Source organism: Hirsutella rhossiliensis (assembly GCF_020360975.1).
Source record: "Hirsutella rhossiliensis strain HR02 chromosome Unknown scaffold00011, whole genome shotgun sequence".
Lineage (NCBI taxonomy): Eukaryota > Fungi > Ascomycota > Sordariomycetes > Hypocreales > Ophiocordycipitaceae > Hirsutella > Hirsutella rhossiliensis.
This window is the reverse complement of record NW_025408677.1, coordinates 47,247-72,515: the sequence shown is the minus strand read 5'-3', so window position 1 is coordinate 72,515 and position 25,269 is coordinate 47,247. Positions and strand designations below refer to the sequence as shown.

The 25,269-nt window shown below is 61.5% G+C and overlaps 4 protein-coding genes across 4 annotated transcripts; 3 read left to right on the top strand and 1 right to left on the bottom strand.

Annotated features, from left to right (window-relative positions):
* Positions 1 to 5,492: 5,492 nt before the first annotated feature.
* Positions 5,493 to 10,084, top strand: HRG_08785 (PIF1 protein; the record flags this gene model as incomplete). The annotated part of the gene is made up of 13 exons (XM_044867256.1): positions 5,493 to 5,632; positions 5,792 to 6,104; positions 6,194 to 6,418; positions 6,489 to 6,886; positions 6,943 to 7,158; positions 7,212 to 7,314; positions 7,393 to 7,554; positions 7,607 to 7,900; positions 7,953 to 8,186; positions 8,386 to 8,480; positions 8,553 to 9,007; positions 9,084 to 9,525; positions 9,739 to 10,084. The coding sequence occupies 13 exons, from the start codon at positions 5,493 to 5,495 to the stop codon at positions 10,082 to 10,084; spliced, it is 3,423 nt and encodes a 1,140-aa protein (XP_044717277.1).
* Positions 10,085 to 10,480: 396 nt separating this feature from the next.
* Positions 10,481 to 10,888, top strand: HRG_08784 (PIF1 protein; the record flags this gene model as incomplete). The annotated part of the gene is made up of 1 exon (XM_044867255.1): positions 10,481 to 10,888. The coding sequence occupies one exon, from the start codon at positions 10,481 to 10,483 to the stop codon at positions 10,886 to 10,888; it is 408 nt and encodes a 135-aa protein (XP_044717276.1).
* A 5,842-nt stretch (positions 10,889 to 16,730) lies between these two features.
* On the top strand, positions 16,731 to 22,438 carry HRG_08783 (PIF1-like helicase domain-containing protein; the record flags this gene model as incomplete). The annotated part of the gene is made up of 8 exons (XM_044867254.1): positions 16,731 to 16,812; positions 16,973 to 17,741; positions 17,843 to 18,773; positions 18,845 to 19,914; positions 20,008 to 20,187; positions 20,340 to 21,586; positions 21,661 to 22,322; positions 22,388 to 22,438. The coding sequence occupies 8 exons, from the start codon at positions 16,731 to 16,733 to the stop codon at positions 22,436 to 22,438; spliced, it is 4,992 nt and encodes a 1,663-aa protein (XP_044717275.1).
* A 904-nt stretch (positions 22,439 to 23,342) lies between these two features.
* On the bottom strand, positions 23,343 to 24,252 carry HRG_08782 (uncharacterized protein; the record flags this gene model as incomplete). Its single annotated transcript, XM_044867253.1, has 3 exons — positions 23,343 to 23,833; positions 23,922 to 24,038; positions 24,102 to 24,252. 3 exons carry the CDS (start codon positions 24,250 to 24,252, stop codon positions 23,343 to 23,345), a joined length of 759 nt encoding a protein of 252 aa, XP_044717274.1.
* Positions 24,253 to 25,269: the final 1,017 nt, after the last annotated feature.

Sequence of the window (25,269 nt, the reverse complement as noted above, 5' to 3'; positions counted from 1 at the left end):
AGAGGGCGCGCTTCCTGCAGCAGCAGTATTCGCCGCTTTCCTCGTCTTCGAACACCGTCGGCTCCGCCGCCCCTCCTCTCTCCTCCGCCGGCCGCTTTCCGTCTCGACCGGACGGCGCCCGTTCCCTCCGACGGCCAGCCCGGATTCCCCTCTCAACTCTATCGTCGCGAGCACCTCCGACCCGCCCGCACGCCCTCTTCGCTATCGCATGCAGAAATAAGCTACCTACTATAGACCCATCGCTCTCTTAAGCCTCCTACCTTTACTAAAACGAACTGTTCTCCCTCCCGGGGTGCTGCTCCTAACGCAAATTGTCGCTCTAGAATTACTATTACTCTGCACATTACAGCGTTTGTCCCTTTTAAGGACAGCTTTAGCTTCCGAACCCGTTTCTTACGAAAGTGCCTGCCTCTAGACGTTCTCCGTGACCTCATTTGTGTCCTGTGCGTTGCGCTTCGCCCCTTCTCTTTTCCTTGCCAGCTTGCCGCCGCACCTCTCGGCTGCATTTAGCGGCGACGGGGGGCCTGTAGTTGCGCCTCGGCAAAAGGCGTCTTTGTTGCGGAAGCCGACTCCGCTTCTCGCCTATCGGTCATTGCTCTACATGGAGGATACGGTTTTCTACTATAAAATATTATATGCCGTTCCTTAGTTGTGCAAGCCATAGGGACGACGGTCGTTGAAGTCGGCGGGTTCTACAAAGGCCGTTGCGGCGTTTGAGGCTGGCCGTAAGGCCGCCTCGACGGCGTTGCTTTCCCCCCTAGCTCCTAGCTTGCCTTTGGCTTGCATCCCTTCTTGTGTACCTTCAGTCCTCCTTTTGGTGTTGCCTGCTGCAATACGCGACCGCCAGGCATCGGCTGCACCTCCTCGCCCCGCCATCTCTCCACAAACCGGCAGACCTTCCCCTCAGTGCTCTGTGCATCCTGCCCTTGCATTTGCTTTGCGCCCATACTTCCGTCCGCCTGCCCCGCCTCTGCCATCGTGTCCTGCATTTCCTGCCTCGCCCTTATTTCGCATCCTTCTTGGCCGCAGAATGACGACACGACCACGACCACAAACGGCCTCTCTGCATGTAGGTACGATATCGGGCTCTGTAGAATGTCCTTTGCGACTTCGCCGCAACTCTCGCAGCGCGCCCCTGCTGCCTTCCGACACGCCGCCTCGTGCTCCCGTAGGATCGGCCTTATCCACTGTAGGAACAGTGCGCTGGCTTCGTCGTCCGGCCTCGCCTGGCCTACCTGCGTCACGAGCGTCTTCGGGATGCTATGCTTGCGAGCTCCGTGGCCCGAATTCGCACCAGAACTCCACGGAAACGTTGCAAGTGGCCATGCTGTAGTTGTTTTCCTAACTGCTCGATCGGTAGCTAGGGTAGACGCTTCTGCTCTCCTATTCGTGCCTTGGTGCCTCTCTTACTCCTTCCTCTCTCTTACCCCGCAACCGTTATCATCGCTGTATTTGCCTTCTTGCTTTTCTCCCTCTTCCCGCTGCGGGATGGTGCCCGAATGGCCGATTTATTGCCTACCTTCTTGCATGCATTAGTTCCTGGCGCTACCGCCTGCTTGCGTTCTTTGCTCTCGCCCTCTGTCTTCGTCTTGTTTGTCTCAATCCTCAGTCTTCGTTCCTCAAGGCTTTTTGCGCAACCCATGAGGGGTTGCCTTACCTGTACAGCCAAGAGGAAGAGAGACAGGCCGGCCGACTCTAGGCTAGCGGTAGCTACCGACGTAAAAGGAGTATAGGTCAAGCAAGGGCCAGGAGGACGGGCGAAGGGGGCGACGAGGACGAGTGCGATGTATTTTCAGACCAATAAGAGGAGAGCAAGCCGACGAATCAGATGGCGGCAGCTGACGAATCAGAGGAAAGACAGGTAAGGCAACCCTTCATGGGTTGCGCAAAGAGCCTTGAGGAACGAAGGCCGAAGATTGGAGAGACAAACAAGACAAAGACAGGGTGAGAGAAAGAACGCAAGCAGGCGGTAGCGCTAGGAACTAAAACATGCAAAAAAGGTAGGTAAAGAAAGCGGCCATTCGGGCACCATCCCGCCGCGGGGAAGAGGCAGAAAAAGCAAGAAGGCAAGTAAAGCGGTGATGACGATTGCGGGGTAAGCGAGAGGAAGGGAGCATAAGAGGGGCGCCAAGGCACGAATAGGAGAACAAGAGCAGAAGCGTCTACCTAGCTACCGATCGAGCAGTTAGGAAAACAACTACAGCATGGCCACTTGCAACGTTTCCGTGGAGTTCTGGTGCGAATTCAGGGCCACGGAGCTGAAGTACAAGCATAGCATCCGAAGACGCTCGTGACGCAGGTAGCCAGGCGAGGCCGAACCACGCAGCCAGTGCACTGTTCCTACAGTGGATAAGGCCGATCCTACGGGAGCACGAGGCAGCGTGTCGGAAGGCAGCAGGGGTGCGCTGCGAGCTGCGGCGGACTCGCAAAGGAGATTCTACAGAGCCCGATATCGTACCTACACGCAGAGAGGCCGTTTGTGCTCGTGGTCGTGTCGTCGTTCTGCGGCAAAGAAGGATGCGAAATTAGGACGAGGCAGGAAATGCAGGACAAGATGGCAGAGGCGGGGCAGGCGGGCGGAAACAAGGGCGCGACGCAAATGCAAGGGCAGGATGCGCAGAGCACAGAGGAAGGTCTGCCGGGTTTGTGGAGAGATGGCGGGGGCGAGGAGGTGCAGCCGATGCCTGACGGTGGCGTACTGCAGCAGGCAACACCAAAAGGAGGACTGGAAGGTGCACAAGAAGGGATGCAAGGCAAAGGCAAGCTAGGGAGCTAGGGAGAGGAGGAAGGAAAGTAAAGGGACAAGGCATAACGCGCAGGACATAAACAAGGTCACGGAGAACAAATAGAGGCAGGCACTATCGTAAGAAATAGGTCGCAAGCTAAAGTTGTTGTTTCAAAAAGAGATAAACGTTGTAATGTGTAGAGTAATGGTAATTTTGCAGCGATAAGTTTCGTTAGGAATAGCATCTCGAGAGGAGAACGGTTTATTTTAGTAAAGGCAAGAGGCGTAAGAGAGCGATAGGTTTATAGTAGGCAGCTCATTTCTGCATGCGATAGCGGATGGGTCGAGCGGGCGGGTCGGAGGTGCTCGCGACAATAGAGTCAAGAGGAACCCGGCTTGGCTGCCGGAGCAGGAACGGGCGGGACGCCGCTCGGTCGAGACGAAGAAGCGGCCGGCGGGGAGAGGAGGAGGGGCGGCGGAGCTGACGGTGTCCGAAGACGAGGAAGGCGGCGAATTCTGCTGCTGCAGCAAGCGCGCCCTCTTCATGGGCGTATCGGCAAGGGCCGGGTGGGAAGTTTAGTGTAAAGAGAGGGCCAGTGGCGATGGTGTGTAAGAGAAGTCAAAGGATTCTAAACAAAGACGCAACATGGCGTTAGTGGTAGGTTATATAAGGAGCCTTTGTAAAAGAGGGTTATAAGATGCGTATAGAGGAGAGTGCAATAAGAGAAGGAGAACTTTAAAAGGCGGTCTAGTAAGATGTAGAGGGTTTTAAGACAAGCAGGACGCGCGAAGCTATATTCGAGGAGAAGCAGGCAGCCCTATTCGCAACACGTGTAAGACATGGTTTTAAACTTCAGCGGGCAAGTGTCTAGGGGCATACGGAAGCTTTGACTGATAAGAGCTGGATGACAAGAAGGAAAAGCGTAGCATGCAAAGCATAGGCAAGAAGAAGCCGTCGCGGCGACGTACATATAAGGATCGGCCGAGGCCGTCTAGCCTATCGCATATAGCAGCAGGCAATGGCGGGCGGGCTTAATAGAAAGGCGGCGCCGGTATAATGCAAAGAGCAGCAGCACGCATATAGACATAGTAGAGAGCTACGAGTAAGATATATAGACTTTTGTAGAGGATCCTATATGCGCAAGAGGGGGGCCAGTCAGCAAGATAAGTGCAGGGCGAATAATCGAGGCAAGGATTTATACGCTGTTATTACACTTACGAGGATTTACGCCAGGGGCCTAGTGGCACCATAAGTAGGCAGGGCCAAAGAGGGCAGGTGCAAAGAGGAAGACAAGACGTCCGTGGGGCTTTGGTAGACCGGTGTCGCAATGAAGCCAGCCAACGGAAGGGACCAGTCCGGAGCGGGGGACGGGGCAAGCCCGGCGCCAGAAGCCTGCGCAGCGCCGTACACAGGACCAGAGTTCCAGCCGACCACAGCAGCGCCGGCACTTGCTAGCGGCGCCACTCGGAGAGAGCAAGAAGAGGCGTCAAGGAGGCGCCTCCGAGGCGAGGGCGGGAAGACCGCCAGGACTAGGGAGATGGAGGATCAGCGCAGGCCGAGTCATGCCGCGGGATATCCAGCCTCGGCCGACACCAAGCGCGGCGGCAACGGCTGCCGCCGACACCGAGGGCGGCAGGGCACTGGCTGCCGCAAGGCGTGCCCAGCGCCGTCTCGGCCTCAGGAAAAGCCAGCGCGCACCAAGAGAAATCCGGCCTCTGCCGACGGTAGAGGCCGCCGGTCCTTCGCCGCCGCCGACGAGAAGTTCGGACGTTCCGCGGGACATTCGGCCACAGCCGACATGGAGCCGCCGGCCCTTCGCCGCCGACGAGAAGTTCGGACGCGCCGCGGGATATCTAGGCTCTGTCGACACCGACGGCGGTAGGGCGCCGGCTGCCGCAAGGCGGGCCTAGCGCCGTCTCGGCCTCAGGGAAAAGCCAGCGCGCACCGAGGGAAATCCGGCCTCTGCCGACGGTGGAGGCCGCCGGGCCTTCGCCGCCGCCGACGAGAAGTTCGGACGTTCCGCGGGATATTCGGCCACAACCGACTTGGAGGGCCGCCGGCCCTTCGCCGCCGTCAAGCGGGACTAGCTCGGCCGTAGTCTCGATCGGAAGCCAGCACTCGCCGCGAGCCATCCAGTCCCGGCCGGCCAGCAGGGCCGAGATCCCCGCCACAACTCCGGCCGCAGCCGGGCTGCTTGTTGGCGGCAGAGATAGCGCCTCGGCAGGTACGGTCGTAGAGCGAGGTAAAGGCGTGTAGCGGTGATAGCTAACCGGACGCAGGTAGATCGGCGATAAGACGGCAGGCGAGGAAGAAGAAGAGGAAACGCCATCTTAGTAGTGGGCAGGCCGAGCGGAAACGCGCCGGGTCGGTGAAAGGTGCCGAGACCAAGGGAGCTGCAGGCCGAGGACCTAGCCAGCGCGCTGCGGCACCTCGACGAGGAGTTCGAGGCGGGCGAGAGGCTGGCTAACGAGCAGACGTGGTGTGCGCCGGTGCCGCGCGAGAGGCAGGTGAGGACGGTGCGGAAGTTCTACCGGGCGTTCCACGACGCTGGCACGCTGCCGATCGCGACCTGCACGCTATGCTACCGGAAGCGGGCCAAGGGAGCTGAGGAGATGGCGTGGGAGGGTGGGAGGGTGGTCGCGGAGCGGTGTTGCGGGGGGCGGGCGGTCCCCGTTCGGGTGCCAAGCCTGCTTCCCGGAGGGCAGGCCGGTGGCGGTCTGCGCAGAGTGCGCGCGATGGGCCGGGCGTGAGGGGGCGTCGCCGGCCATGCACCTCCATGGGCGGCTCGGCTGCGAGCACGCGTACCCCGACGAGCTAAAGGACCTCACGCCGCTCGAGGAGAAGCTCATCTCGCTCAACTCGTGCTACGGCTTCGTGACGAAGTATAGCATCCCCGGAGGCAGAGCGTGAGGTACCCGAGGCACGTCAAGGGCCATATCACGGTGTTCCCGAACGACGTGCAGGGCCTGGCTGCCAGGTGCTCCCGCACCCGCTGGTCCGGGTCATGGACGAGATCCACGTCTCGTGGCAGGGCGCTGAGAGGCCCGGGCCGCGGGACCTATCAGGCCTGCTGTCGGTAAGGCGGTCGGCGGTCGAGAGGGCGCTGGCCTGGCTCAGGAGAACAACCCGCTCTACGGCGAGGTCGAGATCGACGCGGCGGAGATAGCCAGCTGGGGGCGCCGCCGCACGGTGCCGCCGGTGGTGTGCGAGCGGCTGGAGCGAAACGAGCCGTCGGCGCGGGAGAGGACGCAGACGGCGCAGGTGGTGCCGCCGTCGGAGCGGGCCATGGACGACGGAGGCGCGGCCGAGATCGAGGAGGTCCTCGCGATGCTAAGGCAGGGCCAGGACCCCGCCGAGGAGCCGCGACGTCGGGCTCACGTGCGAGGACGACGACAGGGACGGCGCTAGGCCCGAAGAGGACGGGGACGTAATCAATGAGGTAACGTCTTCCGGCATGTTCCCGTTAGATGGGGCGCCAGATGTGGCCGACGCCGAGAAGATTCGCTTCGCCCGCGACGCGGTCGGGCCCGAGGCGCGCGCCAGCCGAGGACGTGGGTAGGGACGGCGGCCAGAGGGCGGCGGGCGACGGCGGCGACGGCGAGCCGTACATACAGGTGCGACGCGGCGAGGATTTCGCCGACTCGGCGGACGCCTCCTTCTTTGCAAAGGCCTTTCCGACCCTGTTCCCTTTGGCTTAGGCGGGCCGAGGCTCGCCGACGAGGACGCCGCGGGAGAGAGCGCGGGCCTAGCGTCGGGAACCAGGGCGCCCAGGCGGAGCGGGTTGCAGAGGGCCTTATGTCGACGCGGAACATGAAGCTCCAGGCATGGGCCGACGTCGTGCTGCGGCGTCACGGCGGCCGGTTCGCGACGCACCCTATCTTCGCCTTCCTTGTCTTTAACATGGGCGTGCGGTCTAAGAACCGCCAGGCCAGCATGCTAGGCGTAGCGAGGAAGAACTTCGCAAGGGTCGAGGGCCTACTAAAGTCGTTAACGGCGCAGAGGCTCGAGGCGGCCAGGGCCGAGCTCGAGGCCACGGGCAAGACTAGCGACGACGGGGTAAAAGAGCTCCTCCGGTCCCTCTCCGTGTTCGGCTACCGGCAGCCAATGTCGAGGGAGAGCCGCCTTAGTATGCGGAAGAAGATACTATCCCTCATCGTTAGGTACGGGGTGCCGGCTATCTGGTTCACGCTGAACCCGAACGACATTACGAACCTAGTAAAGTTACGGCTAGCGGCGCACCGCGGCCGCGACCCGACGAGGCCGAGGCCTTCCTAAGTGACCTAGGGACCGCGTATAAGCGGACGCGGCTGGCCATATCGGACCCGATGAGCTCGGCCGTCTTCTTCCACCGGGAGATGACGCTCTTCTTCGAGCACTACGTCAACGTCGGGGAGGAGTCGGTGTTCGGCCACGTCGGCGCATACTACGGGCGGTAGAGACCAACGAGCGAGGCGCCCTCCACATCCACGGGCTCCTCTGGCTAAGGGGCAACGCGGGCATTGGCGACGCGCTCGCCGGCCCGGACGCGGAGGAGCAGGCGGCGTACCGGGAGCGCATCGTCCGCTACGTAGATAGCGTCTTCTCTGAGGTAAGGCGGCCGCCTTAACACAAACCCCGATGCCCCTATCTGGGGCAGGCTGAGGCCTAAGCTGAACCGAGGCCGCAGGAGCTAGACGCAGAAGGTTACTGTGCCATGCAGGCAGAGCGGTCGGCCACGGCGGACATATCGTCGCGGCTCGACGACGTCGCGCGCTTCACGGACACCTTCGACGAGGAGGCCAACTTCTGCGCGGGCGCGACGCAGATCCATACGCATAGCGCGACCTGCGTAAAATACTCGCTCGGCGTGGGGCGCGGAAGGGGACCTCTGCCGGTTTAAGGCGCCGTGGAGGTTGGTGGAGAGGACGGCGCTGACGGCGGACGGGGTGCTCGAGATCCGGCGGACGCATAGCATGGTGAACCGGTGGAACAGGGCGATGGCAGTGGGGCTACGACACAACCACGACATCTCGTTCATCGCGACGCAGCGCAAGACCATGGCCCTAATCTACTATATTACTAACTATGCGACGAAGGTAGAGGACCCGGTGTGGAAGCGTGTGGCCGCCGCGGCCGAGTTCCTTCCTGTGCTAGAGCCGACGGGAGAGGGCAACAGAAGTGGCGCCGACCGCGACGCCGGCCGGGAGGGCGGGGCCGAAGGGGTAGCGACGGCGGCGGACCCCGTAGGGGAATAAGACGAGAACGTTCCTGCTTAAGGCGGCGAATCGAGTCTTTACGGAGCGGCCGCTGTCGCAGGTCGAGGTGATCGCGCACCTCCTAGGGTACCCGGCGGAGTTTAGCAGCGGCTCAGCGTGGGCGTATATAAACGCAAACCAGCTCTACTGGGCCGTCTTCCGCCGGTGGCGGCACCTCCGACGGGCGAGCGGCGCCGAGGCGACGGGCGACGCGCCGGACGAGACGGTCGTCGTCGAGGAGGCTGGCCTGAGGATCCCTCTCGTCGAGGCCTACCGGCACCGGGGCGAGCTCCTGCGGGGCCTCTGCCTTTATGACTACGCATCGCTTGTAAGGTTAAAGCAAAACGGCAGCGGCGCCGACGGTATGGCGGGCTGGGGTGGTACCCTTCGCGGAGAGCTGGGCGTCGGGGAAGGGCTGGGTGCAGGCGCTTAGGCGGCCGGGTTGCGGGGCGACTGTATGCGTCGACGGATACCTCAGCAAGGAGTTCAGCGAGGAAGACGACGAGTCGTGCCACCGGAGGTGCGTACTATAAGACGGGGGGCGCCTAAGAGGAAGGCAGAGCAGCTAGGGGCATCGGCTAACAGCATCTAGGGCGGCGGTGCAGCACCTGGCCCTATTCGTGCCGTGGAGTCCTTCCTCGGCGAGGAGGCAGGCGACATTAACAACATCTGGGCACGGGCGCGGGTCGCTGGCGCCGAGGGTCGCGCGGCTCGCAGACAACGTGCAGCTCCTCCGGCGGTCGGCGGAGGACGCGAAGCGCGACGCCAAGCAGTGGGCCGCCACGGCCGAGGAGGGCGGTATGACGGCGCCGCAGGCCGACGACGAAGGCAGGGGCGGCCGAAGGGGCGAGGAGGCATACCGCGCCGGCGGGGCGGGCGACGCGGCTCGGCTCATCGACGTCGTCCGGAACGCCGCCAGCGCGGGACAAGTCACGGCGCAGTCAACAGAGCTGCTAGCGATGACGCAGCAGCTCTGCCGGTTCCAGCAGTCGGCGCTCGGGTCGGCGGCCGAGCTCGCGGCGACGGTGGTGGCGGACGAGAGGGCAGGCAGGCGGGTGAACCTACCGGGCTCGGCGCTGTCGGGGCGGCACTGCCGCGGCAAGAAGAGGTGCGGGCCATCAAGTCGCAGCAGAGGAGCGCGGCGCGGGGCGGGAGCGGGCGATCCAGGGCATCCAGGGCGGCGGGGCGGCGGCGGGCGTCGGGGCCGACCGCGGCGCGGCCCTTCGCGGGGTGATGGGGGGCTTCGGCGAGGACGACATCGACGTAACGGCGGCCGACGGCGACGCAGACGCAGGCACGGCGGCGGGGATGCGCGTGCGGCTCGGCCCGTCGAGCTCGTTCGTCGCCGCCGGCAGGAGCTGGCGGGCCAGCTCACGCTCAACGAAGCAGGCCATCGCCCTCCTAATCGTGTGCCGGCAACTCGACCGAATCCGGCAGGGCGACGACGCAGGCGGCGACGGTGGTGGCCAGCTCTGCCTATTCATCGGCGGCGAGGGCGGCACCGGCAAGTCGCGCGTCATCGAGGCGCTCGTCGAGCTGCTCGCCCGGAGGACCTATCGAGCCGGGTACTGGTTACGGCGACGTCGGGGACGGCGGCAGCGCGGATCAACGGCATCACGCTGCACTCGGCCTGCGGCCTTACGGTCGGCCAGGGCGGCCGGGCGGGAGGGGGGACGAGGGACATTGACGGCGTACGGCTGGCGGGCCAGGGCGAGCGCTTCGTCGACGGCCGGTCGCGGATGGACTGGCAGGAGAAGGAGGTGCTGGTGATCGACGAGGTCAGCATGCTCGGGGCGCACGCACGCCGCCAACGAGCAGCTCTGCCGGCTGCGGGGGTCGGCGCGGGACTTCGGCGGCATCCCGGTAGTGATCCTCTGCGGCGACTTCCACCAGTTCCGGCCGGTGCAGGAACGGTCGATCCTGCTGCCGAGCGCGGCGGTGGCGTGGGACGAGGACGGGGCGTTCGCGGCCGAGCAGCGGCGGCGGCACGACAAGGCGCACGCGCTGTGGCGGCGCTTCACGACGGTCGTCATGCTGACGAGCAGATGCGGGCCGCCGGCGACCCGGAGCTGCGGCGGCTGCTCGGGCGGATCCGCCGGGGCGAGCAGGACCGGTCGGACCTAGAGCTGCTCAACTCGAGATGCTACCGGCCGGGCAGGCGGATCCCGTGGGAGACGGGCCTGACGGTGGTGACGCCGCTCAACCGGAACCGCTGGAACCTCAACCTAGAGGCGGCGCTCGCGTTCCGGAGAGGCGGCGGACGGCGGCGCGCGTCTTCCTCTCCGAGCATAAGTGGAGGGACGGCGTGCCGACGGAAGAGGAGGCGGTGCTAATGCTAGGCCAGGGCGACGACAGCGCGACCCCGGTGCCGGCCGTCTTCCTCTTCGTGCCAGGCATGCCGGTCGTCGTGAACCAGAACACGCACCAGGGGCTGAAGCTTGTGAACGGGGCCGGGTACACGGCGGTGGACGTCATCCCCGACCGCGCCTTCCCGGCCACCGCGTCTCGGCGGAGCTCATCATGCACTTCGGGCCGCCGGCGGGCATCGTGCTGGCCTCGGAGACGACCAAGGACTTCCACTTCGTCGGGATGCCTGCCGGGACGATCCTGCTAACGCCCATCAGCGTCAAGATCACAGCGCAGCGGAAGCGGCCATGGCAGCGCAACGACGTCAGCCGGAGGGGCCTGCCGTGTGCCGCGGCCTTCGCCTGCACCGACTATAAGGTGCAGGGCGGGACGCTAGAGCGCGTGGCGCTGGAGCTGCGGGGGGCGAGGATGACGACGGTCGAGGGGAGGGCGGTGCCGTCGTCGTGCGACCCGTATAGCCTATACGTGCAGCTGTCGCGGTGCCCGACGCTCGACGGCATCATGCTCGTATCAGAGGTGCGGGAGCGGGACCTAGTGGGAACCGGGTGCCTGAGGAGATGACGGCAGCGCAGGCCCGGCTAGAGGAGCTTAGCACGCAGACAACACAGGAGGCGGCCGACTGGCTCCGCAGGTAACGCAGGCGCCCTGCATTTTCCACACTTCTGACGTAAAAGGAGTGTAGGTTAAGGGCCAGGAGGACGGGCGAAGGGGGTGGTCTGTGGAGGCGTGTGGTCTATGGCGGAGTTAGAAGCCGGGCCGGCTTGGGCACCTTCCTCTATGTGGTCTGCGGCGGCGTATGGTCTACGGAGGCGTTGGAAGCGAACTGCGCAGCTGGAACTAAAAGGGGCAGCAAGGGGGCAGGGCATTATTTATTTTTATTTATTAACGAATGAAAAGCGAGAACATCGACGAATCAAAAGCGAGAAAAGAACAACCGACGAATCAAAAGCGAGAACGCCAGCGAATCAGAGGGCGGCATTTGCGGGGGGGAAATCGATGGCGAATTTTTTTTCTCCCCGGGGAGGAACCCTACAGGAGAAGGCTCGCCTCGGGCTCGCGCAAAGAGCCTTGAGGAACGAAAGTTTGTGGTTGAAATTTGAGGCTGAAAAGGGGGATTTATCTGTCTGTTTGATGTTTCAAGGTTTTGTGGTGGTTGCGGCATCACTGGCACGGAAAAAATCTTTCCCGCAGTAGCTTGCATCGCGCGACGGGTGATTGGGGCGAAGAAGATCGGGCGCCAAGCTGTCAGTCATGTCATGCAGCAATACGTGTGAATAAAAAGCAAGGAGAAGATGAGAAGTGATGGAGGAAGAGGGGATAAAATAAGGCGTCGAGAATTCGGCCTTGAGTGGCCTACTTGCTGTTCTAGTGTTCTTCGCATCATATGCGTCAGTTAATCATAAAAAAAAACTACAGAGTATCTAAACATCTAGAACACAAATTATGGCGATGTCTACGGTCCGAGTCGAGTTCATATGCCAATTTGGCGCCAGGCAACTCATCCACAACCATAGCATTCCTCGGAGCCTTGTGACGGAGGCAAACGGGGCCGGCGGAGATGCTGAATACAACGAGCGATTTACACAGTCCATGATGCCTCTTATGAAGGAGCACGAATCAGCATGTCGCAGTGCGTCGGGTGCTTTCTGCGAATGCTGCGGGCGGTTTGCGACAGACATCTTACAGAGTCCGATATCGATGCTGCACGCAGACGAGGCTCGCATTGTGGTTTGGGTCACATCGTTATGTGGAAGAGGGCAGTGCGAGGTAGAAATGAGACAGGAAATGCAACTAGTAATGGGGGAAATGCGGCAGGAGGAGGAAAGGCGAGATAAGTTTCTAGGACGCAATAGGTGCATGGAGGTCAGGCTGTGCAAAATATGCGGGACGACCGTGGGAGTGAAGCGGTGCAGTAGATGTCACGCAGTGGCATACTGCGGCACGGAGCATCAAAAGGCGGACTGGAAGGTTCACAAGAAGGCGTGCGAGAAGCGGCCTAGTCGGCGAGTCTGATGTGCAGGCGACAATTGAATTAGGGAAGATGCCGAGGCATTCTCCGAGGCAGGAGTCTGACCGGCTGTTTCCGGATCGCTAATATGGGAAGCCGCTAAGAGGAGCAGGATCGGGTAGCAGAGCCCCCAGTATCGGTAGAAGACGAAGGTTTCGGGGTCGTCAGGCGCGGTCTCTTCGTCGGCGTGCCGGCAGGGTCAGGACAGGGACGCTTCTGCGAGGGTGTAGCTAGGTCGGCCAAAGTAGAAGTTGAAGCAGAAGTTATTAAAGCCGAAGGTGGAGGACTTGGCGGGAGGGTACCAGGTGTTGCCACGGAGTAAGAGGCAGCGAGTATATCCCGGAAAGCGGCCGAAGCGGAGGACGGTTTTTCCTTTAGTGGTGTCGAGATAGCCGAGGACGAGGCAGCCGCAGTGCTGGTGGCCTTATCGAGAAAAGTCCAAGAATCCGGGACGACGATAAAGACATAGTCTCGGTCGGAGCCTGGGGGATGAATCATGACGCGGTGACTGAGCAGGCCAGCAACTTTGCCCGTGCAGGTAAAGGGGATGCTGGGCTGAAAGTAAGAGTCCCTCCTCTCGGCCATCTTCTTACATAGTATAGCCCAGGGGTTAGCGTGAATGGGGAAGATAACGAAGACCTCGAATTGGTGGAAGCCTCTGAAAGGGATCTTGTCGGGAATGCCAGGAGCTAGATACGTAGAGAGCTGGACGAAGCCGCAGCAATTTAGCTGGGCGGCGTCTAGGTCTGGCAGAAGGTCTTGTCGTAGCAGGAGTGACCCGGGCCAAGGATGAAGCCGGTGAAGGAAACGATAGGCGGGATGCAAGGGAAGTTATCCATAGAGGCGAAGAGTCTAGGAGGATGCTAAGAGGACAAATCAGCCGGACCTCTCGCCCGAGAGCCGAGAGCGGTACGCGCTAGGGTAAATGGCACGCCTTACGGCTGGTAACCCTGGTCGCGGACGACGAGGGCGGGCATGGTGTAGATAAGGGTGTCGCCAGTTTCAGACTCTAGGCCGTCGCGCTGCTTAACCTCCCAGGCAAGGGCGTAGGGTGGACGCGGCCGTTCATAAAAAACCATTCCTCAGACCATTCGGAGGCGATAACAGGCTGGTTGTAAATAGAGAGATTGAGACTGAAGAAGATGGATGTCGGCGAGTCGTCGGTATCCAATCGGAGCGGCGCATATTCCGCGGTGAGCAACCATGAAGGAGGTGGCAAAAAGATGCGGGCAATGGTCTCGGCGTTGAGACCTCTAACGCGATGCTCGTCCTGATGGGGAAATCTCGAGGGGCAGTCGGGCTGGACGAAGAACATCATAGACATATCACCACCCGCGCCTTTCTGGCTATCGAGCGGCTTTCGAAGGTGTGGTGGAGGTAGCGGTGACGAGGAAGACATCGTGCATATCTATGTTGGCTAATAAGTGGTTTGTGCGCCTAGAAAAATGATCGGTATAAGTCGTTAAGAAGGAAGTAAGAGGTGGAGAATAAAGCGGCCTTTTTTATAAATCCAAGGTATTATAGAACCAGTGGGGAGAGCGAGAAGCTTTGCCATGGCAAGTTTGAATTTTGATAAGGATGCGTGGTGCATAATAGCTCTTGACCCGACGAGTAAGCCAACGAGTAAGCCACACGAAGAGGCGGTGTGGAGAAGGTTGCCTGTTAGAATGGAACGGAAATTTAGGGAAGACTGTCTTGGGAGCTATCGTGCCGGGTGAGCTGAATCAGATGGCAGGGCTATTCCTTTTTCCGTTGCAGCATAGGTAGCGAAGAAAAGAAAGTCTAATTTGATGTTCCTTGAAACGCATACCTGCAACGACAGATTCGGAAGATGCGGAGGAGAGCAGAGTAGTAGAAGGCGGCCTTAGATGGAGTTGCGGTGTGTATTCCTATGCATGGGCTGGTCGAGGCCGTCCGGAAAGGATGGACGGACGGTGGTAGGGTGGTGAAGGGGAGAAAGGGGGCTCGCGGATAAGCATTGCCGCGTCGGCTCAGTGCTAAAAGATCACAGGGTTTAGTTATAGGAAGGATTGGTAGGAAAAACGCCAACACGGCGGACCATTATTGTTAGGAGGCGAGATAATATTGAAGAAAGATCCGGGGGCAAACTTTTATGGTCCATCATCCGTGTGCAGAGCCGCGGCGTTAAGATAGCATCGACATGGGAGAGAGTTCTCGCTGCGAGGTTCGGTCGGTAGAGGGAGAAGGTGAAATGGTGATGGGAGCAGCGGCCGTTGCTGCGACGAGAAATGTCGCTGCGGCGAGATTGAGCGCAATGGATGATTCGCTAAGGCGGGTGTCGGGATATAAGAGACAGGCAAACGTGGCATCCAGGTTTCGGCCCATCATGGCCAAGCAGGGGCTGGTCGAGGAGGTCTCGCGAGGAGAACAAGCGGAAGCGCTTAAAAGAGCGTTGCCCAAGAGAAGCCGGCGAGGCGGTCGGCGGCCAAAGGGAAAATCAGTATTGAACGATGGCATTTCGAAGGCGGCCCCATCACGACTTTCAGCACCGATAAACGTGGGTGATGATAAGCTAGTGAGCATGGAGACGGACGTTGCCATGCAAGGGTTGGGTGCGAAGCCGTGTGAGGAGTCTTGTGCCGTCCGTCGGCGGTGTGTTGCAGCGCGAGGGTAACGACCCGATCACCTACCGGCACCTCTTGCCCAAGGAGGGGAGGGCTGGGGATGATGAGAGGAGGGCAGCGACCACGGTAGGTCTGGAAGCACCATGTCCTCCGGAAGCCTTAGTCGGGCGAGAAGACGGCCTAGACAGTGGGAGATGGTCCGGCGTGGCCGTAAGTGGCTCTGAGACGGTTAGGCGACCCAGCGGTAGCGAACTGACGAGGCCGAAAGGTCTCGTCGAGCGGACAGGTGGTGGGGAAAACGCCGGGTTGGAAGACCGATAACGGTGATGAGATTTCGGCTGGAAGGCGGAGCCAGCATTCGCCAAGGCCCATCCGATCCAAAGAGATGGAGAATACGGCCGGACCTGCGCCTGCTCTTATGAGATTTCGATTGGAAGGCGGGAGCCAGCATTCGCCAAGGCCCATCCGACCCAAAGAGATGGAGAATACGGCCGGACCTGCGCCTGCTCTTATGAGATTTCGATTGGAAGGCGGGAGCCAGCATTCGCCAAGGCCCATCCGACCCAAAGAGATGGAGAGTGCGCGGGAGCTGCGCCTGCCCCCCCTGAGGAGGCCGGATTATCACACGCCGGGATCGCGGAGGGCGTGCAGATCGGCACGTCTGGAAAGCGGAACGATAGGGCGCGGACGAGGCAGAAGGGGAGCGAGGGATACTCTAGCAGCCCGGGAAGGAAAGGTCGGCCGGCAACGGTCGACAGTGTCCGGCCTATCGAGGCGAAGCAGGCGCTGGCGGCCGAGGAGATCTCACGAAGAGAACAAGGGGATGCATTGAAAGAGCGTTGCCTAGGGAAGTCGGCCAGGTGGTGGGCTGCGGGAAAAGGCGATGCACGTGAATGGCGCCGCCTTGAAGGGAGGGCGAGCGCGACGCTCGACACCGATAAATGTGCGTGAGAGGCGTACGGACGAAGGACCGAAGCGGGTGTTGGGCGACGAAAGTCAAGCGGACCCGGCACCTAGGTTCCGGCCTATCCAGGCGAAGCAGGCGCCGGCGTCCGAGGAGGGTTCACGAAGAGAGCGGGTAGAAGCAGTCGAAAGAGCGACGCCTCTAGGAAGCCGGCGAGGCAGTCGGCCGCGGGATAATAGGACGCGCGTCCATGGTGCTTCTTCAAAGGGAGGGCAAGCGCGATGTTTAACAAGATTTCGGCTAGAGAATGTAAGCCAGCACTCGCCGCAACCCACCGTCGCCCGGCCAATTCAAGCGAAAGCGATAGGAGACAGAGCAGGAGATCTGCAGTCATCCGGGCGGTTATTACCACGGCCGTCACGCCTGGCAGGGCAGGATCGGCCGGCAGGGGCGGTCGGGATTTCGTCCACGGCCGTCAGGAGCCCTCGTTCAGCCAGTCGAGCCTAAAGAGCCGGGAGATGGAGCCGGAGATACACAATCACCCGGACGGTTGCTACCACGACCACCACGCGGGGCAGCGGTGGAGAGGAGGATCGGCCGAGGCGAGTCGAGGCGGTAGCGAGATCTTCGGAGTCCGTGGAGCAGAGAAGAGGATCGGCGAGCCCGACCGAGACGAGCTGCCAAGGAAACGTATTCGAGGCGGCCGTCGGAGGCAGAGGAGAAGTGAGCTACAGGCGGAAGATCTAGCCAGCGTCCTACGTTACCTGGAAGACGAATTTGCCGCCAAGAGAGGCTGTCAAGGAGCAGACTTGGTGCACACCAGTGCCGCATGAGAGGAAGGTATCGACGGTGCGAAGTTTCTATCGGGCGTTCCACGATGCGGCCACCTTGCCGATACGGGCATGTATGCTGTGCTACCGCAAGCGTTCGAGGACGGAGCTTAAGGAGATGCCGTGGGATCGGTGGCTGTCGAGCCCCGTCCCTAAGGGTGAGGGCTCGCCGTTCGCGTGTCGGAGTTGCTTCCGTGAGGGCGAGTCTATCGTGGTCTGCGCGGAGTGTCATCGAGGGCTGGCGCGTGGGGTGCTGTCGCCGGCGGCCCAACTTCATTGTCGCCTCGGTTGTGAGCATATGCTCCTGATGAGCTCAAGGGCTCACGCCAGTGGAGGAGAAGCTGATTGCGCTAAACTCGTGTTACGGGTTCGTCACGAGGTATAGCGTCCCGGGCGGCCAGAAGCAGACGCTGAGGTACCCCAAGCACGTCAAGGGCCACATCACGGTGTTTCCGAACAATGTACAAGAATTGGTGACGAAAGTGCTGCCGCACCCTCTCCTGCAGGTGATGGACGAGATCCACATCTCGTGGCAGGGGGCGGTAAAGCCGACACCGAGCGACCTATCGAGTCTCTTGTCTGTGAGGCGGCGCGTTGTCGAGAGGGCTCTTGTTTGGCTGAAGAGAAACAACCCACACTATGCCGAGATCGAGATCGACGCGGCTGAGATGGAGAGCTGGGGAGAGTCGGCCCACGGGGTGCCGCCGTCGGTGTACGGGCGCCTGGAGCGGAACGAGCCGTCGGCATGGGAGAAGACGCGGACGGCGCATATCGTGCCGCCCACGGAGCGGGCCATGGACGACGAGGGCGCGGTAGAGATCGAAGAAGTCCTGTCTCTGCTCAACCAAGGGGGAGGAAGCGCGACGATTCTCGAGGACGACGAGCCAGAGTCAATCGAGGTAGACGAGGCGCGTGGTCAGAGCGGCGACGAGGCTAATCACGATGCGGAGACGATCAACGAGGTAACCTCGTCGGGAATGTTTGCGTTAGACGGGCCGCCCGACGTCGCCGACGTGGATAAATTGCGCTTCGCATGTGATGCCGTCCGCGAAGGGGCGGGCGACGACGGCGGCGCGGGTCCGAGGACGTGGGTGGAAACCTCGGCAAGGGGGCAGCCAGGGCACGCCGATGGTTCCGAACCGTATATAGGCGTTCGCCGCGGCGATGACTTCGCCGACTCGTTCGAAGCCTCCTTTTCGCGAAGACCTTTCCCACGCTGTTGCCATTTGGCGTCGGAGGGCCGCGACCGGTCGAAGAAGCAGCCGTACAACTAGGCAGAGGCACCGCCGACATACGCGAGCGGGAGGCCGCGACGCGAGAGCTCGTGTCGTCTCGGAACATGAGCCTTCGGACCTGGGCCGACACGGTGTTACGACGCCACGGTGGCCGGTTCGCGACGCACCACATCTTCGCCTTCCTCGTCTTTAATATAGGCGTGCGGTCGAGGAACCGCCGCGTCAGCATGCTAAGCGTGACGAGGAAGAACTTCCGCAAGGTGGAGCGCATCGTACGGTCGCTAACCGCGGACGGATTGGCGGCGGCCAGGGCCGAGCTAGAGAGCACAGGCAAGACGACCGATGATGCGGTGAAGGAGCTGCTCAGGAGCCTTTCGCTGTATGGGTATCGTCAGCCCATGTCGAGGGAGGTCCGTCTCGGGATGCGGCATAGGATCCTGGCGCTCATCGTCCGTTACGGCGTGCCCGCCATCTGGTTCACGATCAACCCAAACGACATCACGAATCCGGTAAAGCTCCGACTAGCAGCGTACCGCGCGCGCGACCCCGAAGCGGCCGAGGAGTTCCTACGAAGCCTCGATAAGGCGTTCAAACGTGTGCGGCTGTCCGTGTCCGACCCGATGAGCTCGGCCGTCTTCTTCCACCGCGAGATGACGCTGTTCTTCGAGCATTACGTCAATGCCGGGGGGGAGTCGGTCTTCGGCCGCGTCAGCCAGTATTATGGCGCCGTGGAAACGAACGAGCGAGGCTCCCTCCACGTGCACGGGCTGCTCTGGCTCGAGGGAAACGCCCACCTCAGCTCGATGCTTGCCGACTCAGACGGCGGGGAACAAGCGGCATACCGCGAGCGAATCGTCCGCTACGTCGATAGTGTCTTCAGCGAGGTAAGGAACGGCGGGGCGTCGTACGAAATAGTCGTGGGAGAAGAGGACGCGGGCTGACGCGGGGAAACTAGGACCTGGACCAGGAAGGGTTCTGCGCCGTCGAGGCAGAGCGTTCGGTGACGTCCGATATCTCGTCCCTGCTGAACAGGGCCGATCAGTTCTCGGCCTCGTTCGAGGAGGAAGCCAACTTCTGCGCCGGCGCGACCCAGATCCATACCCACAGCCCGACATGCGTCAAGTACTCCCTCGGCAGCAAGGGGCGGAAGGGCGCCGACCTCTGTCGCTTTAAGGCACCGTGGGAGCGGGTCGAGGAGACGACCCTGTCAGCGGACGGCGTGCTGCGGATCCGCAGAACACATCCCATGGTGAACCGGTGGAACAAGGCCATCGCCGTCGGGCTCCGTCACAACCACGACATTTCCTTTATAGCGACGCAGCGGAAGACCATGGCGCTCGTCTACTACGTGACCAATTACGCGACTAAGGTGGAGGACCCGACGTGGAAGCGCGTCGCCGCCGCCGCCGAACTGCTGCCCGTCGTGTCGGCCGGTAGTCAGCCGGGTGCCGGGGATGACGTAAGTAGCGGCGTCGTCGGCGACGGCGATGGAAGGAAAACAAGACGCGGCAGTTTCTCGAGAGTGGCGAATCGGGTGTTCACGGAGCGGGCGCTGTCGCAAGTCGAGGTCGTCGCCCATCTGCTGGGACACCCGAGCGAGTTCTCGGGAAGCAGCGCCTGGGCGTACCTGAACGTGTCGGTGCTATACTGGCACGTCTCGAGGCTCTGGCGACACCTTCGGCAGCAGAGCGGCACCGCGGCGGTCGAAGACGTGTCCGTCGCGGACGAGTCGGTCGTCGTCGAACAAGCAGGCGAGAGGATCAGTTTCGCCGAGGCCTATCATCATCGCGGACATGTCCTACGAGGCTTGTGCCTATACGACTATGTTTCGCTCGTCAGGCTCCAACGCGTCGGCAAGGCCGGCTGCTCCGGCGGCTGGGGAGAGGTGCCGTTCGAGAGCGGCTGGGTGGCCGGTAAAGACTGGGTCCAGGTGCTAAGGCGGCCGGGAAAGTACGCCGTCGTCTGCCTCGACGGCTACCTAAGCAAGGATTTCGAGCAGGACGACGAGGAATCGGCTCATCGCAGGTAAGTGCGGGCGGGCAAAGTGGCCGAGTGAAGAGAGGGGGGGTTGCGACGCCGCGGGGGGCTGGCTGACTTACACTTATTGTGCCGTCGCAGGGCTGCCGTCCAGCATCTTGCGCTATTTGTGCCGTGGAAGCCTTTCTCGGCGAAGAAGAAGGGGACATCAATGAGATATGGAGGCGGGCGCGAGCTGCTTCCGCCGAGAATCTCGTGCCTCGTCGACAACGTTCAACTGCTCCGGCGGTCCGCCGAGGACGCGAGGCGAGACGCCAAGCAGTGGGCGGCCTCGGGCGGCGCCGGGGATTGCGCCGGCGCTCTCGGCGAGGCGGGGAGGAGGGGGGGCGACACCCGGGGGACGACGACGCGGCCTCGGCGTACCAGGCCGACAACGTCGGAAAGGCAACGCGACTAATCGACGTCGTCCGAAGCGCGGCCGGGGCGAACCAGATCACGGCGGGATCGCGCGAGCTCTCGGGTATGATACAGCAGCTGTGCCGCTTCCAGCAGTCAGCGCTGGCCTCGACCGCCGAGCTCGAGGCCTCCATCGTCAGGAACGGGGCGGGAGGCGCATCGACTTGCCGGGGCGGGTCTTTTCCGGGGCCGCGGTGCCGCCGCAGGACCAGGTCAAGGCCATCAAGTCGCAGCAGACGAGCGCCTCGAGGAGAGGTGAAGATGATACAGGGTATACAAAGCATGGCCACGGCCCACGGCACCGATCGTGGCGCGGCGGAGCGGAGTGTGCTGACCGGCTTCGGCGAGGAAGGCGTGCAGATAACGGCGGCGGAAGCCGAGGAGACGGCGGGTAACGCCGAGGCCGGCATGGAAGTCCGCCTCGGCCCGTCGACCTCGTTCCTCGAGGCCGGAAAAGGCTTGACGAGACGCTTGACGCTAAACAGGAAACAGGCCATCGCCTTGTCCATAATATGCCGCCACCTTGACTTGATGCGGCGAGGAGACGGAGGGGGCGACGTCAGCCAGCTCTGTCAGTTCGTCGGCGGCGAGGGCGGTACCGGCAAGTCGCGCGTCATCGAAGCACTCGTCGGCCTCTTTGCCGCTAAGGGCATCTCGAGCCGGCTGCTGATCACGGCGACGTCGGGGACCGCGGCGGCCCGGGTCAACGGTATCACCATCCACCCGCCTGCGGCTTCACCAGGACCAAGGGCCGGGCGCGAACACGGCGAGGAGGTCGACGGCGTACGGCTGCCGAGGCAGGCGGAGCGGTTCGTCGACGGCGAGTCCCGCATGGACTGGCAGGACAAGGAGGTGCTCGTCATCGACGAGGTAAGCATGCTCGGCGCGCGCACGCTGCACGCCGTCAACGAGCGGCTCTGCCAGCTGCGGGGGTCGCAGCGGGACTTCGGCGGGATCCCCATCGTCCTCTTCTGCGGGGACTTCCACCAGTTCCGCCCGGTCCAGGAAAGGTCGATCCTACTGCCGAGCTCGGCCGTCTCGTGGGACGAGGACTACTCGTTCAGGGCCGAGCAGCGCCACCAGCACGACAAGGCGCACGCGCTGTGGAAGCGGTTCACCACTGTCGTCATGCTGGACGAGCAGATGCGCGCCGCCGGCGACCCGGAGCTGCAGAGGCTGCTAAAGCGGATCCGACTGGGCGTGCAGGATCACACCGACCTAGACCTCCTTAACTCAAGATGCTACCGGGAAGGCAGGCGAATCCGTGGGAGACAGGCATCACCGTGGTCACGCCGCTAAATAGGAACCGGTGGAATCTCAACATGGAGGCGAGCTTAGCATTCCAGATGCAACGACGTTTGACGATACGCATCTTCATCTCCGAGCATAAGTGGAAGGAGGGGCTGCCGACCGAGGAAGAGGCCATCATGATGCTAAACCAGGGCGACGACAGCGCGACCCCAGTGCCGGGCGTCTTTATGTTTGTGGCCGGGATGCCGGTCGTCGTGAACCACAACACCCACCAGGGGCTGAAGCTGGTGAACGGCGCCAGCTACACGGCGGCCGAGGTCATCGTCGACAAGGTGCACCCGGCGCATCGCATCTCGGCCGATATGGCGATCCACTTCGGGCCGCCGGCGGCGATCATACTAGGGTCGGAGACGACTAAGGACTTCCACTTCGTCGGGATGCCGCCCGGCACGATCCTGCTGACGCCTATGAGCGTCAGGATCCAGTGTCACCGGAAGCGACCGTGGCAGCAGAAGGAGGTCACCCGCAAGGGCCTGCCGTGCGCCGCGGCCTTCGCGTGCACCGATTATAAGGTGCAGGGCGGGACGCTCGAGCGTGTCGCGCTCGAGCTGCGAGGGACGAGGACGACAAACGTCGGTGGACGTGCCGTCCCCTCGCAGTGCGACCCTTACAGCCTATACGTGCAGCTGTCGCGGTGCCCGACGCTCGACGGCATCATGCTCGTATCGGAGGTGCAAGAGAGAGACTTCGTGGGAAACCGGGTCCCCCGGGAGATGACGGCCGCACAAGCGAGGCTCGAGGAACTGAGTGACAGAACCGTCCGGAGGCGCTGCGCTGGCTCGGCGACGACTTCGAATACGCGTAGGAATAGTGAACCCTTCGACAGGCACAAATATGAATGAAATGACATCGGACGTTAGACGCGGGAAACGGTGCAATTGTCTGGCTAATCGGAAAGCGCAATTTGAGCGGGAGCGGGAACAGTGGGAACAGCTGACGTAAATAAAAAAGAGTGACTAAGACGAGAAAAAAAAGGGGGGGGGAGAGGCGACGACTTTCATATATGGCCAACAGGAAAGCGGGATGAAAAAGGACACAAAAGAGGGGGGAAAAACAGGGGCAAACTTGTAGGCCAACCGAAAAGCAATCGTTCAAGACGAAAGAGGCAATTTTTCTAGCCAACGGGAAGCCGAGAAAGCTAGCGAATCAGAGGCGCGGATTCGGGGGGCAAAAAAGCGCGGCATAGAAATCCTTTCGTTCCTCAAGGCAGGAACCCTAAGAACCTTTCGTCACTCGTTCCTCGTTCCTCAAGGCACTTGCGTCTTTTGTCTTTGCCCTTTTCGTTCACAGGAGAGGCAACCCAACGGGGGTTGCGCAAAGAGCCTTGAGGAACGAAAGACTACAGGGAAAAAAAAGGGGCAGACGTGAGGATTGAGGATGGAGTAAGAACAGGGGGGACTTAAGGACGGAGTGAAAAAGAGTGATAGAACCAGGGTAGGGTTAAGGAGTAGGTTAACTTAAAGTATAAGATTTAACTGTCTTACTCGTTTAGGAAACTGTAGCAGTTTATGGTTTCGCATCGTTATTCCGTTTCGGTAGCTTTCTTAGATAGGGGACGGTTTCGGAGTGGACGGGCCGGCGAGTCCAAGCCATGCGCGACAATGGAATGGAGGAAGAGTCCCTAAGACATGACCCGTTTAGGGCTATCCGGCTTAGATGTCAAGGAGGCAGCCGAAACAGAGAACGACTGGGTGGCAGATGAGCCAGGGTTAGGGAAGACGAAGGCACCGGGGCCTTATGCAGCAGCCGCGGTCGTTTCGTCGGCGTATCGGCAGGCTCAGGGCAACATCGCCCCGGGGGGCCGGTCGAGGGCGAAGCCGAAGCCAAAGGTGGAGGGCTGAGCGGGAGGGTGCCAGGGTGGCCAAAGACAAAGAGGCAGCGCGCATGTCCTGAAAGGCCGCGGAAGGGAGGACGCCTGCTGCCTCTGTGGTGTAGAGAGGTGTCATTGGGGTGACGGCGGCGGCGGCCTTGTCGAGAAATGTCCAAGAATCCGGGACGACAATAAAGACGTTGTCCCGGTCGGAGCCTGGGGGATAGAGCATAACGTCATGACGGAGCAGGCCGGCGACCTTGGCTGTGCAAGTAAAGGGGACGTTGGGTTGGAATTGAGAGTCCCGCCTCTCGGCCATCTTCTTACACAAGATGGCCCAGGGGTTAGCGCGAATAGGGAAGATGACGAAGACCTGGAAGGGTGGAAGCCCTTGAAGGGGAGTTTATTGGGCATCCCAGGAGCGACGTAGGTAGAAAGGCGGACAAAGCCGCAACAGTTAAGCTGGGCGGCGTCAGACCCGGCAGGAGGTCCCGCCGGAGCAAGGAGTGGCCGGTGCCGACGATAAGGCCGGTAAAGGAAACAATAGGCGGGACGCAGGGAAGTCGTCCATAGGGCCAAGAGCCTAGGAAGAACGCTTCAGGCCCACCTTAGCTATGTATCTTTCGTTGGCACTTGCGAGGAACAGGGCACGGCTTACGGCTGGTAGCCTTGGTCGCGGACGACAAGGGCGGGCATCGTATAGAGAAGGGTGCCGCCCGTGTCGGACTCAGGCCGTCGCGCTGCTCAATCTCCCACGCAAGGGCGTAGGGTGGACGCGGCCATTCATGAAAAACCACTCTTCCGTCCATTTTGAGGCATCAATAGGCTGGCCGTAAATCGAGAGATTGAGACTAAAGAAGACGGATGTCGGGAATCGTCGGCCTCCGATCGGAGGGCGCATATCCCATCGCGAGCAGCCAGGCGGGCGGAGGCAGCAAGACGCGGGCCATGGCCTCGGCGTTAAGACCCTTGATGCGGTGCTCGTCCTGGTGGGCAAATCTAACGGGGCAATCCGGCTGGACGAAAAACACCATGGACATCTCGCCGCCAGCGCCCTCTGGCTATCGAGCGGCTTTCGAAGGTGTGGTGCGGGCACATCGATGGGAGGTAGAGAGGAAGACATGGTGCAGCAACGCAGGTCGATAGGCCAGTCGCGCGCACGAAAATGACCAGTGCTCAGTGTCAAGAAAGAAAGGAGTAGGGAAGAAGTCGAGCGTGAAAGCACTTGGGATAGATCAATGGTGACATAGATTCGCCGGGAAGGGCGAGGAGCCTTGCCGCTGTAAGTAAACGGACGTTGAAGAGATGCGTAGTGGTGTCGTGTAGCTGGGTTCCGATCAGGCACCAAGGGCGGCGCGGACTAAAGTGTCCGGCAGGGCTGGCGGCATAGGAGGCCGAAAGCTAGGGCTGTCGGCAGATAAGCCTGCCGATAGGTCCAGAGGAAGCCCAGCAGGCCTGGGAGAGCAGAGGCCTGATGCAAAAGGAGGACATCAATAAGGAAGGACATAAACAGGGGGCGTTTTAGAAGGCTGAAGATAAGGGGGCGGGGGATGAAGCAGGCAAGATCAGCACAGGGAACCTTGTCATACCTTTCCACGCCCTGTTGTACACCAATTAGTTTGCCCTCCTCGCGGGGGGTAGAGACCGACCTAATATATAACACGTACAAAGCGCACGGGGAGGTGTTGCAGGGAAGGTCGTGGTTACACTTGATAGGGAAGGTCGGGAAAGAGGGGACCGGAAGCAACCGTTATAGGTGAGGGCGAGCTGAAGGAGGCCATTCCTACTTTCGGTGCAGCAGGAATACTAAGAGATACCGAGGAAAA